The sequence below is a fragment of the Manihot esculenta genome, chromosome 3 (assembly GCF_001659605.2).
Source record: "Manihot esculenta cultivar AM560-2 chromosome 3, M.esculenta_v8, whole genome shotgun sequence".
In the NCBI taxonomy this organism is placed as follows: Eukaryota; Viridiplantae; Streptophyta; class Magnoliopsida; order Malpighiales; family Euphorbiaceae; genus Manihot; species Manihot esculenta.
This window is the reverse complement of record NC_035163.2, coordinates 22,920,940-22,932,631: the sequence shown is the minus strand read 5'-3', so window position 1 is coordinate 22,932,631 and position 11,692 is coordinate 22,920,940. Positions and strand designations below refer to the sequence as shown.

At 29.5% G+C, this 11,692-nt stretch overlaps 1 protein-coding gene across 2 annotated transcripts; it reads left to right on the top strand.

The window, feature by feature from the left end:
• Positions 1-1,358: 1,358 nt before the first annotated feature.
• LOC110611399 (probable aminotransferase TAT2) lies at positions 1,359-10,377 on the top strand. Of its 2 annotated transcripts, XM_021751708.2 has the most exons (8): positions 1,359-1,491; positions 7,107-7,542; positions 8,081-8,420; positions 8,514-8,732; positions 8,948-9,007; positions 9,468-9,623; positions 9,722-9,815; positions 9,907-10,377. In XM_021751708.2, the coding sequence occupies exons 2-8, from the start codon at positions 7,253-7,255 to the stop codon at positions 10,026-10,028; spliced, it is 1,281 nt and encodes a 426-aa protein (XP_021607400.1). In that variant the 5' UTR covers positions 1,359-1,491; positions 7,107-7,252; the 3' UTR covers positions 10,029-10,377. The 2 variants fall into 2 exon arrangements, with proteins under 2 accessions (XP_021607400.1, XP_043811178.1); XM_043955243.1 differs by lacking the exon at positions 1,359-1,491 and having other exon boundaries at positions 6,889-7,542.
• Positions 10,378-11,692: the final 1,315 nt, after the last annotated feature.

Below are 11,692 nucleotides of genomic sequence, written 5' to 3'. Positions count from 1 at the left end.
TTTCATTTTTAGAGCCCAACTAAATATATCTCACTATGTCTTGTTAATTTCAAATTCGTGTCAAACTCACGTAGACGCCAACACGACTGGCCAACCTCAATTGCCACCTTTCGAGTGTCGTACTTGACAAAAAGGGAACAAAGGTTGTTTTCTCTCATTAAGAACAAGGGAATAATATTTATTTTTTTTTATAATAAATAAAAGTGTAATTTTTTTTTTTGAAATAGGGATCGGAGAGTCGAACTTAGACCTTTTAAGGCTACAAGATACACTTTCCACCAGACTAAGTCTTGGAGTGCAATAAATAAAAGTGTAATTAAAATTATAATTTTATTGAATGTAAAATAAATTTTTAATTAAAGAATATTATTATATATAGTAAAAATATTAAAATTTTTTTATAATAATTTTAAAATACCGTAAAACTATTACTTTAATAATATAATATTAAAATAATAATTTCACAATGATAATACCATTTACAACGCAATAAAATTAATAGTGGAAGCCCATAATATAGATGAGCAAGCCGACAGAGAATGAAGATGCAACGAAGCTCATTTATCAAGATCAAGTATTCTGATCATAGGCAATGGAGCACTTATATCCACTGCCTATAGGGAATTCTTTGCATATAATTCCAATATTATAATGCTAAATTATCAATTTTGTCCTCATAGCTAATTCAATACTTTAAATACCTTATTTATTACACTCAGATACAAATCATTATTTTAATTTTAATTATAATGCTACTCAGACCTTGAAAACAAATAAAATTATCAATATATCAGATCAATTTACTATTATAACACATATTTTTTATTCAATTTCATTAATAATATTTCAAAAATTTAAATTAAAAATATATGTATTATCTTAAACAATAAAATATTATGTTGAATTTAACATCAGTTTGGGAGGCGAGTAATGTGTCTGATTCATCTCTCTTAGTTAATTTTTGAAAAGAGTTAGATTTCACCCAAATTTAACATGATATTAAAATCTCTCATAAATATTAAATCTCTTTAAATAAATTATTTTTTGAATAAATTACGTCTAATTTAAATTTTTTTAATAATATCTAAGTTAAATAAAAATATTATTTTATATAGTTATTATATATATATTATAGGGTGATTTATATAAGTGTAAAATTTTTGAGGATTATGAAATTATAAAAATTTAACATGATTTTCAATTTTTGTGATTTCCTTTCTTTTTCAGACAATATAACTCCATTTATGTGGGTAATGTGATAAATATGGTAGACGTGCAAAAGTTGTACACTAATTCGTGAAATTTAATTTTTAAAAGAAAAATATGAATCAGCAAACTTATCCTCAAAGATTGAGATAAAAATGCCTAAATAATTAATTGCAAACCTCAATCCAAATCCATATATAACAGTATCCTTGGACATCGGTTCCCATTCACTGCTTCGCTCAAAGAAACAAAGATTCATCTTACAAATTACAAGCACTTACTCAGGTATGTTCTGTATTCGAATTTTTTATTAAAATATATTATTATTTTTTCATTCGTGTTAATTTATAAATTACTTTCGATTTTAAGAAAATAGTTTATTGATTAATAGTAATTATTTCATTGAATAATATGAATTGAGAGTATAAAGAAAGGGTTTGAATAAATGTTATTATATTTATGAAAAGAAAAATAAATTTATTTTTGTGGAAGTGTTAGTATTTTTCTTAAATGTTGTAATGTAAATTACATTTTAAGACCCAAAAGCTAGAAGCATATAATCAATAGATCATAAAAGTCCAAAAACAATCCATCGAATTGATCCAAACAAAACAAATGGTCCATCCAAACAAAAACAATTATCAAACATCATCTTTCCCGATCCTAGAAAACTAGCAACAGGAAAACCAATGTCCTCGACAGCTTAAACAAAACTACCATACACTTCAAAACCATCAAGCCTACCAGAGCTGTGAGAGAAGGCCAAAATTGCAGAGTTACAACTTTCAAAAAAGACAGCAATACAAAGCAAGTAAAGGAGAACAAAAACTCTATAACAGCGGAGATTCCAAGCTATTCATCGAAAGAAAGCTGAGCTATACGAGAGGATGCGATAGAGCTCTGAATCCATTATACATGCGATAGAGCTATGCATTGAAAGAAAAGCCACATCAAACCTCACCATTGGCTCACCCAGACAAACCATAAATAAACCATTATACATATCTACTTACTCACAAACTCTCAAAATCATAGCAAATTTAAAATACAACTTTATAAATTAAAACAATCACAATTGGAGGAGTTGCCGATATACAACCAAATCCTCCATTCCTCCATTGGCGACTAAAAAACTCTCTGGCTATTTCTCTTTCTCGTTTCTCTCTCTCTCGCCGACGGCAATCCAAATACATTTACATTCCTACTTCATGATTTTTCACAATTCAATTTAAGAATGGAATGGCATAAAACAAAAATAAAATATAAAATTCTTTATTCCCTATCTTAAATAAAGGAAAATTAATTATAGTTAAGGGGCCGCATCACGAGGCGTTTGTCAATATCTAACGGTGACGATGTACTTGGAGAGCATGGATTATCTGCGGCAATTCTACAAATGCACCAAAAATAGTATCCAATTAAAAAGCCGGTTACATATAACTGCTGCCCGCTTTAGAAGTTATAAGACGAAATTGGGATATGCCACGTTCTGATTGGACCCCACCATGATAGGTCTTATCCTTGTCCAATCATCTCGTGCTGTCCCTTCCGTAGTTTGCGTCCTTCCTGTCAAATTTATCATCGTCCTTTTTGCCATTAAATTATTGAATTTTAATTTATAATATCTATATTTTTATTTTAAGTATTATTTTAACTTATTTTGCTCAATTAATGCCTTTTTTATTTAAAAAAAAATTTGTGGAATGCACACATTGATCATGTCCATATAACTTTTTCTTTTTTCTCAATCAAAATTTTTAATCTCTAAATTAAATTTTATTTTCAAATACTTTGCAAAATTTTTATATATTATTTTTAGTCCATCTATTCATTTCATATAATCTATTTCAACTTATTTTGTAACTTAAAATGAATAGTTTTTATTATTACTATTATTTTTCCTAATAATACCCGCCTTTCTATTTCCAGCAATTTGAAGTAAATTCAAGCACCTTTCTCCATAGCTAATGATTACGCACAAAAAAGTCCAATTTCAGAAAATTTAATCAATTGATCGAAAGTACAATAAATATTTTAAACATTTAAAATATTTTCGTGTATAGTCAAATTATTTTTTATGTGTAAAAAAATTTGGTATTGTGTAAATTATATTTTTAAAATTAAAATTTTAAATATTTTTATATTTAATTTATTTAAAATTAAAATTATTTTATCTATTATAAGTATTAATTTAAATTTAGTAGATAGTTACATTTTTTTTCAAAATATAATTTTTTAAAATATTTTTTATAAAAATTTATGACTTATTTAAAAGTTATTTAGTATTACTTAAAAATAACTAAAATTATAAATAATTTTAAAAATATTTGATGTTATAAGCGTTGAAATATTTTAATAATTAAAAATTAAAAAATAAAAAGTGTTAAAAATTAGTTAAATGAGATATTATAATTAATGAAAAAACTTAAGTATTATTTTAAATACAAAATGAATAATTAAAATATTTAAATTATAATAGATAAGAATATATCGATTATAGAGAGATTTAAGTATATAATTTAAAAAATATAAAAACAGATGTAAACTCAATATTGTGATTTATTTATTTAAAAAATAATAAAAATATTTTTATATTTTTAATAATAAAAGTAAAGAGAGATATTTTTAATTTGAAAAAATAATTATAAATAAATTTAAATATTTGATTTTTAAAATATATAGAATGATTCATTAATTATACTAATACTCAAATATTAAAGTGTAATTTACAGATAAATATAAATAAAAATAATCACAGTTACCTTAAACAATAATAGAAACAATTATGAGCCCGCTAATAAATCACCCATCACCACTACACAGTTAAAGGAATCCTTCAAACTCCACAAGGAAATCAATGCACATAAATTAAATAAACCTTTAATCAGTATGATGTTGAGAAAGATCTATCTGGGATTGAGCTCGTGGGAAGGATGATGGTAGTGGTATTTGATGCTTTTGATTTTATTTATTTAAATTTTTTTTTGTTAAAATCAAATTGAATTCATAAAATTTGAAAATTTTAAAAATTAATATTAAATTAAACTCAACATAAAATAAAATAAAATAAAATAAAATAAAATAAAATTTTAATTTTAATTTTAATTTTAATTTTAATTTTAATTCGATTCGATTAATTTAGTTTAATTTGAATTGAATACCGCTGCATCCCATCAAATAGGAAAGAAACAAGGGAATGGAGAGAAATTAAAACAAGGGAAGAAACAAGCAAAGCCCACGTGCCATATAATCCAAAGCCCCAAGCAATTTGAAACTCGACGCCATTGATCCAGCGTCACCGCTTCTATCTCAGCCATGGCCAGAGAAGAAGAGAACAATCAGCTCAGAGCAAAGAACACAACATGTATGCCCAAATAATTATTGATTATAAGCTATATATGTAATTAATATATAAAATTATATTAGCAAATTTAAATTCACTGATATAATTAACAACAATAAATAATTAATATATTTAGGAATAAAATAATAAATATATACAAACATAAACACATATATAAAATTAATTTAAATAATATAAACTATAATTAATTATTTAAATTATATTGTTAGATATTTTTAATAACTATTAGAATATATAATTATTTTATAATATTATTAATAACGATTTAATAATCGAAAGGATAATTATATTTAAATTATATAAATAATTTATTTTAAAAAAATGATTAGATAATATTAAATATAAAAATAATAAAATAAAAAGTGCATGGATACACAATAAACTAAATTTTTATTTAATCAATAACTCACAAATAATTATTTTAATTATATCTATATTTATTTATGATTTTCATTATATATTATTTAAAAAATTTATTAAATTAGGACTTATATTCTTTAAATATAATTATATAATTTTTATAATATAAATTTATCAAATTATATTAAATTATATGAAATATAAAATATATTATTGAAACTATAAAATAAATTTATAATATCATTAAAATCATTATATATAAAAAATTAAATTTTCCGTAAATAATTCCAAAGTGTGGAGGCATCTGTCGCAGAGACTTGCCTTCCTATCATCAACCCAGAAGATCGCTATCCGCGACACAACAAATCGGGAAAAGCACGACATACACCGCTGTAACCGCTTCCATACACCGACTGACTAGGCAGGGGATTCCAAACTCTCAAAAAGTGAAGACTAACCACTGAGAAACTACAAAACAACAAATAACAGTAAAAAAAAAAAAGAAAAGAAAAGAAAACAGGGGAAAAGGGTGGGCAAAACGCCCACCAGAACCCCTTTCTTTAGTACTGAACCATAAACAAAAGGAGCTGTGTTTTTAGAGAAAAATTGGAAAAAACTGTAGAGATTGACTTGATGGGTTTATTTCTTCAAGTAGTATTACACGAGTTGCGCCTAATTGAGTTAATAAGTTTGAAAAGTATCCTTGAAATTATTGATATATTTGTAGAATTTTGATAATGATGATAAATGACTTACTTAATTTGTATTTATTTATTTTTTGTGAATTTAATATTTTTCCAATTGTGATGCAGCATATTTAGAAAGAATAAAATTGAATAATAAAGGTTTACAAAATCTTTTATTCTTATTTTACAATTTTATTTTTTTAATAAATTGATGTTATTTTTAAATAGCCCATAACTCAGCTCCTAAAACTGATGACCTAACAAAATTAGTCACAAATCCAAACTATCCGAAATTAAACCATCACGAAATGCAATACTATTTGCACCAAATGGAAGAGAACCATTTATAATTTAATTTAGTTTACCAGGAGAAGGATATTTCCATAAAACTCATTGCAATTCTCTTATCTGTATTGGTTGAGAAATTTCATCAAACACTTGCTGAGCGTCATGAATCCGACTGTTGTATTGCACAATCTGCCCGCCAAACCTTCCACCTGCACAATTTTTAACATTAATTAAAGTAAATTAGTAAATAACTTTAAAAATTTGGCATAAATAATGAGTTAGCTTCAATAAACTTTTAAAAGATTATTTATCATATTCTAATATTTTAAAACCATTAATAATTTATTATATCTTAAATTAACCATTAAAAAGACATCAATATCCTTATAATTATATTTATTCCTTCACTCTCCCCCTCCTTGGCTCCTTTCCTGTATTCTCTCTCTCTCTCTCTGTCAAACTCTCTTCCTCGGACTCTTTTCCACCCACGAATTATTAGGTTGCGTGTCCGATAACTAAGAAGCAAGCAAATGTGGTGCTTGTTATTTTCCCATTTTTTCCTTTACATAGAAATTGACATGTCAATCTCTTTTTTTCCACAAAGGTTTTCTTTTTTTTTTTTTCTGTAAAAAAAAAAAAAAAAAAATGAAATGAAACATCTCTATCAGAAGAAGAGTTTTTGTGGAAGCAAACCCATTCTATTTTAATTTCGTGATTAATTTTACATGGACTTAACTGGTTAACTACGTAACTGAGTTTTCTTATTGCATGTGGCTCACAAAATTTAGTTTGAGTAATAAATATATTTGGTTTGATTTTGTTTTTTTTTATTATAGATAAAAAAATATATATTAATTCTAATTCTATATAAACTTTTACTCGTACAATCTTTATAATCAACATGAAATTCCGAAGAATCACCTAATGAACTTCAAATAAAGTAAAGAAAGAAAAAACATATTTTTGTATGATTTATTTATTTATTCAGTCATTTCGGTATAGCAGTTATCTTGGAAAGAGAAGCAAAATGAAAATTTTGTAGCATGTGCAATTAATTGAAGAAAAAAAATAAATAACAAATTACGTCAGTCTTTTAGAGGAAAACTAATTTGGAAAAGAAGACAATTTTCTTTTGTTTTGATGTACTAATGAGAACTGTTTCCAAGCAACTGCCAAATTTTGTATTCATGCATGGATTACAGGTGGAAAATTCAACGTGTGGTCTCACAAATTCACTTACTTCAATCCACCAGTTTATCTCTGCAACTCCCTCTTGTAGAACCCCAAAAATCCCAGCTTTCAAGACACCACAGCAGATTCAAAAAACCCAACAAGCTTATCAACATAGATGATAGAAAGGATAGGATTGTCGATGGAGAAGGTGAAGGAGAATGGAACCATGAACAATTATGAAGTGGAGACGCCCAAAAATATAACCATCAAAGGAATTCTAAGTTTGCTGATGCAAAGTATTGAAGAGAAAGATGGTAGGAGTGTGATTTCTCTGGGCATGGGTGACCCTTCTGCTTATTCTTGCTTCCACACAACACCCACTGCTCAACAAGCTGTTGCTGATGCTCTTCTCTCTGATAAGTTCAATGGCTATTCCCCTACTGTTGGCCTTCCTCAAACTAGAAAGTAATCTGCTATTTTCTCCATTCTTCTCTTTTATGATTACTTTGTGAATTATTGATTTTGTAGAGTTTTGTTCAATTTAATGTTAACTCTTGCAGGCCAATTTGGGTTTCTAGGTTTAGATTTGAGAATTTTCTTCATTTCGAATTGAATTTGATGTTCTAAATGGCCAGTTTAATGTGCTCAAATTATTGGGTTTCTTTAATTTAGCTTAATTGCAATTGCAGCTCAAACAACTCAAAATTACTACTTGGGGTTTGAATCATTAAATTTCTTTGTCTGTTTCTTACAGTTGGTGTGTTGAAATTAATCTTTCTAGTAGCCTTTTTTGCGTTTTTAAACATTATTTCTGTGCAATTGTTGTTTAAAGTGATGGAATCCTATCTTAGTTTCTGAAAATAGGGCTTAATTCTAGAGTTATGGTAGGAAGAATTAGAGCACATGAAACTTCTAGTTCAAAATTAGAGAAGCCTCTTCTGCAAATAATGTGATGTATATTATTATTTATTCATTTAGGTTTTGGCTTTCTGTTATTCTACAGGGCGATTGCTGATTACCTATCGCGTGATCTTCCTTACAAGTTGTCATCTGATGATGTTTTTATCACATCTGGTTGTACACAAGCCATTGATGTTGCTTTGACAATGCTTGCTCGTCCGGGTGCGAATATCTTACTTCCAAGGCCATGCTTCCCTATTTATGAACTTTGTGCTGCATTCAGGGGTCTCGAAGTTCGACACTTTGATCTTCTTCCGGAGAAAGGTTGGGAGGTTGATCTTGATGCAATTGAAGTTCTTGCAGATCAGAATACTGTAGCATTGGTCATTATAAACCCGGGGAATCCTTGTGGGAATGTATACTCTTATCAACATTTGAAAGAGGTTAGTGCTCCTGAAAAAACATGTATCAAGTTAGATTGTATGGTTTGCTGTATCCATGGTAGTGAGTCTTATTTAGTTGCTTACTGAATTTAGATTGCAGAGACAGCAGAAAAGCTTAAAATTCTTGTTATTGCTGATGAAGTTTATGGACATCTTGCTTTTGGGAATAATCCATTTGTGCCAATGGGAGTTTTTGGATCCATTGTTCCTATTCTCACACTTGGTTCTCTATCAAAGAGATGGATTGTGCCCGGTTGGCGACTTGGCTGGTTTGTGACGACTGACCCTTCAGGCATGTTTAGAAAGCCAAAGGTTTATTCTCTTCTCTTTGCTTTCTGTGTAATAAGGACATGGCATTTTGTTGGTAGCCAGTTTCTCTAATCAATATGGTGGTTCCATTATTTGCATCAATAAACAAAATGGTTCTATATTCCGAATGTACCGAATAATCTGCTTGGAAATCTGTACAAATTTGTTGAAAGTATATATGCAATCAGCTTATCCATTATACCAATTCTTCTATTCAGGTTGTTGAGCGTATTAAGAAGTATTTTGATATTTTGGGAGGACCAGCGACCTTCATCCAGGTTTGTGCATTTGGATGCTTATATAATATACCGTGATTCTATACTGTCATCTCCCTCTCCTATCCTCTAGTCCCCCACCCACCTCTTTATTTTTGTTCAAAATTTTATTCTCTGGTTGATGTCAATATGCTAGCTGTTTGTAGAGAGATTTGATGGAACATAATCTGCATGCATACTGTTCCTTGTTTCTAGAAATAAGCAATGGCAGGGGAGGGATATTGAACTTGATTAGCTGCGGTTAATCTTCTTTGAATAAGTTAATGAATTTGCCAAGCTTGAGTTAGATGTTGTTGTCCTGTTTGAGCCAATCCTGGTTCAAATGACTTGAATTTTGGGACGGGCTGATAACATAGAGTTTTTGTTTAGATTTTATTCATGCAAGTACCATCTACCCCCCCCCCCCCCCCTTCCTTCTTTGTTTTTTCCCTCTGATTTGCATTGAATCATTCTGGCATGTTAGGCAGCAGTACCTTGCATTCTTGAGCAAACGGATGAAGCTTTTTTCAAGAGAACCATCAATATACTGAAGCAAGCATCGGAGATTTGTTATGATAGGACAAAGGAGATCCCTTGCATCACTTGTCCACACAAGCCTCAGGGATCTATGGCTGTTATGGTGAGCAAATGGAAGAATTTGCAGTTCTCTTTGCATTTAAATAAATGAGATTACATTACAACTGTGACCTTGCTTGTTGAACCGTCAATGTAATGCAGATGAAACTGAACCTTTCACTATTGGAAGATATATATGATGATATTGATTTCTGCTTCAAATTGGCCAAAGAAGAATCTGTTATTATTCTTCCAGGTAAGAAATATACGATCAAAGAACTGTGTATTTGTAAGCATAACAGGTCCTAGAGGCTAATAAGTGCACAGTTCTGTCATTTCTTTTGCAGGAACGGCGGTGGGGCTTAAAGATTGGCTTCGCATAACTTTTGCAGCTGATCCAGCTTCGCTCGAAGAAGCTTTAGGGAGGGTAAAATCTTTCTGTCAAAGGCACACCAAGTATATACGCTAAACTACAAAGTCAGGCAGTGGCCAGAGCAAGCTACAGTGATTACATGATAGATTCTTCCTAGTTGTGAAGCAATTGAAACTTGAAAAAGGATTAAATGCAATTTATTAATGGCCATTTTGTTAAATTTCTAAACAAAAACAGACCTTAAAGTATCTGTACCAGTGAAAGACATGAACTTAATCGGAGTTCAATGCATACAAGTCCAAGTTACATATAGATGATAAGTTTTACCATTTGAAGATCTTACTGATCAAAAGATCTTTCATTTGTTTCATGGGAATGCAAATTTCTTAGAGGTCAATGAATTCTATTCAATTTAAGATTTCTCTCCCTTTTTCTTTTTGTTTAATTCTGACCGACTCAACAATAAACTGGCTGATGCCAAGTATAATTCTCATTTGTTCTTTCCACTATTTGAATGTAGTATAGAGATATTTTCTAATTTCCCTCTTCTTATAAACTCTCCATTTCCCAAAATTCAAAGGTTATTTTTAAGAAATAATTGGTCATCACTAATTTGTCTATTGTTATGAACAGTAGACATTAATTTGTCACAAAGAAATAAGCTATTTTTTCAGTTTTCTTTACTGACTCTTAATCATATAATACAAATTCTCCTCTGTTGGGTACAATAAAATAATATGAACTCATTAATCCTTTTTCATCTAAAGTTCCATTCCTATCTCTCATCCAAGTGCAGTGCAGGCCATATGCTGACATGGCCAACCCATGTTTGGTAACAAAATTCCAAGGAAAAAAAAAAAAAGAAACCAAAACTCCCACTTCTGTGGTTATTGTCAAGTCTCTAGTGCATGTTCTCAATCTCAAAGGTTGTCCAATTAAGAGACAAATTGAAACTATCTTGCTCTTCTTCATTATTGATCAATTATTTGCTTGAAAACATACATGAGAAATGGAGTTCAGTGAAAAGCAACCATACCCAGCAATTTATTCCATTGTGCACGGTGGAATTATTCTTGGTCCTGCAATAATGGTGATTCTTATAGATCATCACATGGTTCATTGAGGGCATTGCGCGTTTCTTACAGCTATCATTTTTATGGCTATGCATAAACATTTTTGTGAAGATCTTATACTAAAGCCAACATCCTTTCAATTACACTTCTCTTTTCTGCTATCTCTTTTGAAGTACAATTGGAGTTGCAATCTTTGAACAATATGGTATCTATATGAGCTCGATGTTCATTTGGACCTCTATAATCAGCAGCAAAAGCAAATATATCCTTTCAATTCCCTTGCTCAACTGTTTAAAGCATTCTTATTCAAATGACTGTAGCATCAAAATACAAGAAATAACACCAAGATTCTGGGTCAGTGCAGGCTCAGGAGAATTATTGCTTTCACCTTCTGGGTGCCCCACTTCTGTTTTCTATGCTGTAGTTATTGATGATGGGTTCTCCCAGCTCAAGGAAGGGGGTTAAAGTGATAACTTTCACTATTCCCATGAGGTAAACGATTTCTGCAACTGTGAAGAATGTGAACTATCTTCCAATTATCTCTCGATAATGGAAGCTGAGAAAAAGGAGCATTAATTTTTTTTTTTTGATAAAAAAGATTTTTATTAAAGAAACCAGGAAAACTTAGCATAGTGATGGTGAAACCATACTAAAAACCCAAATACATCCATCCAATCCTTGGTCATG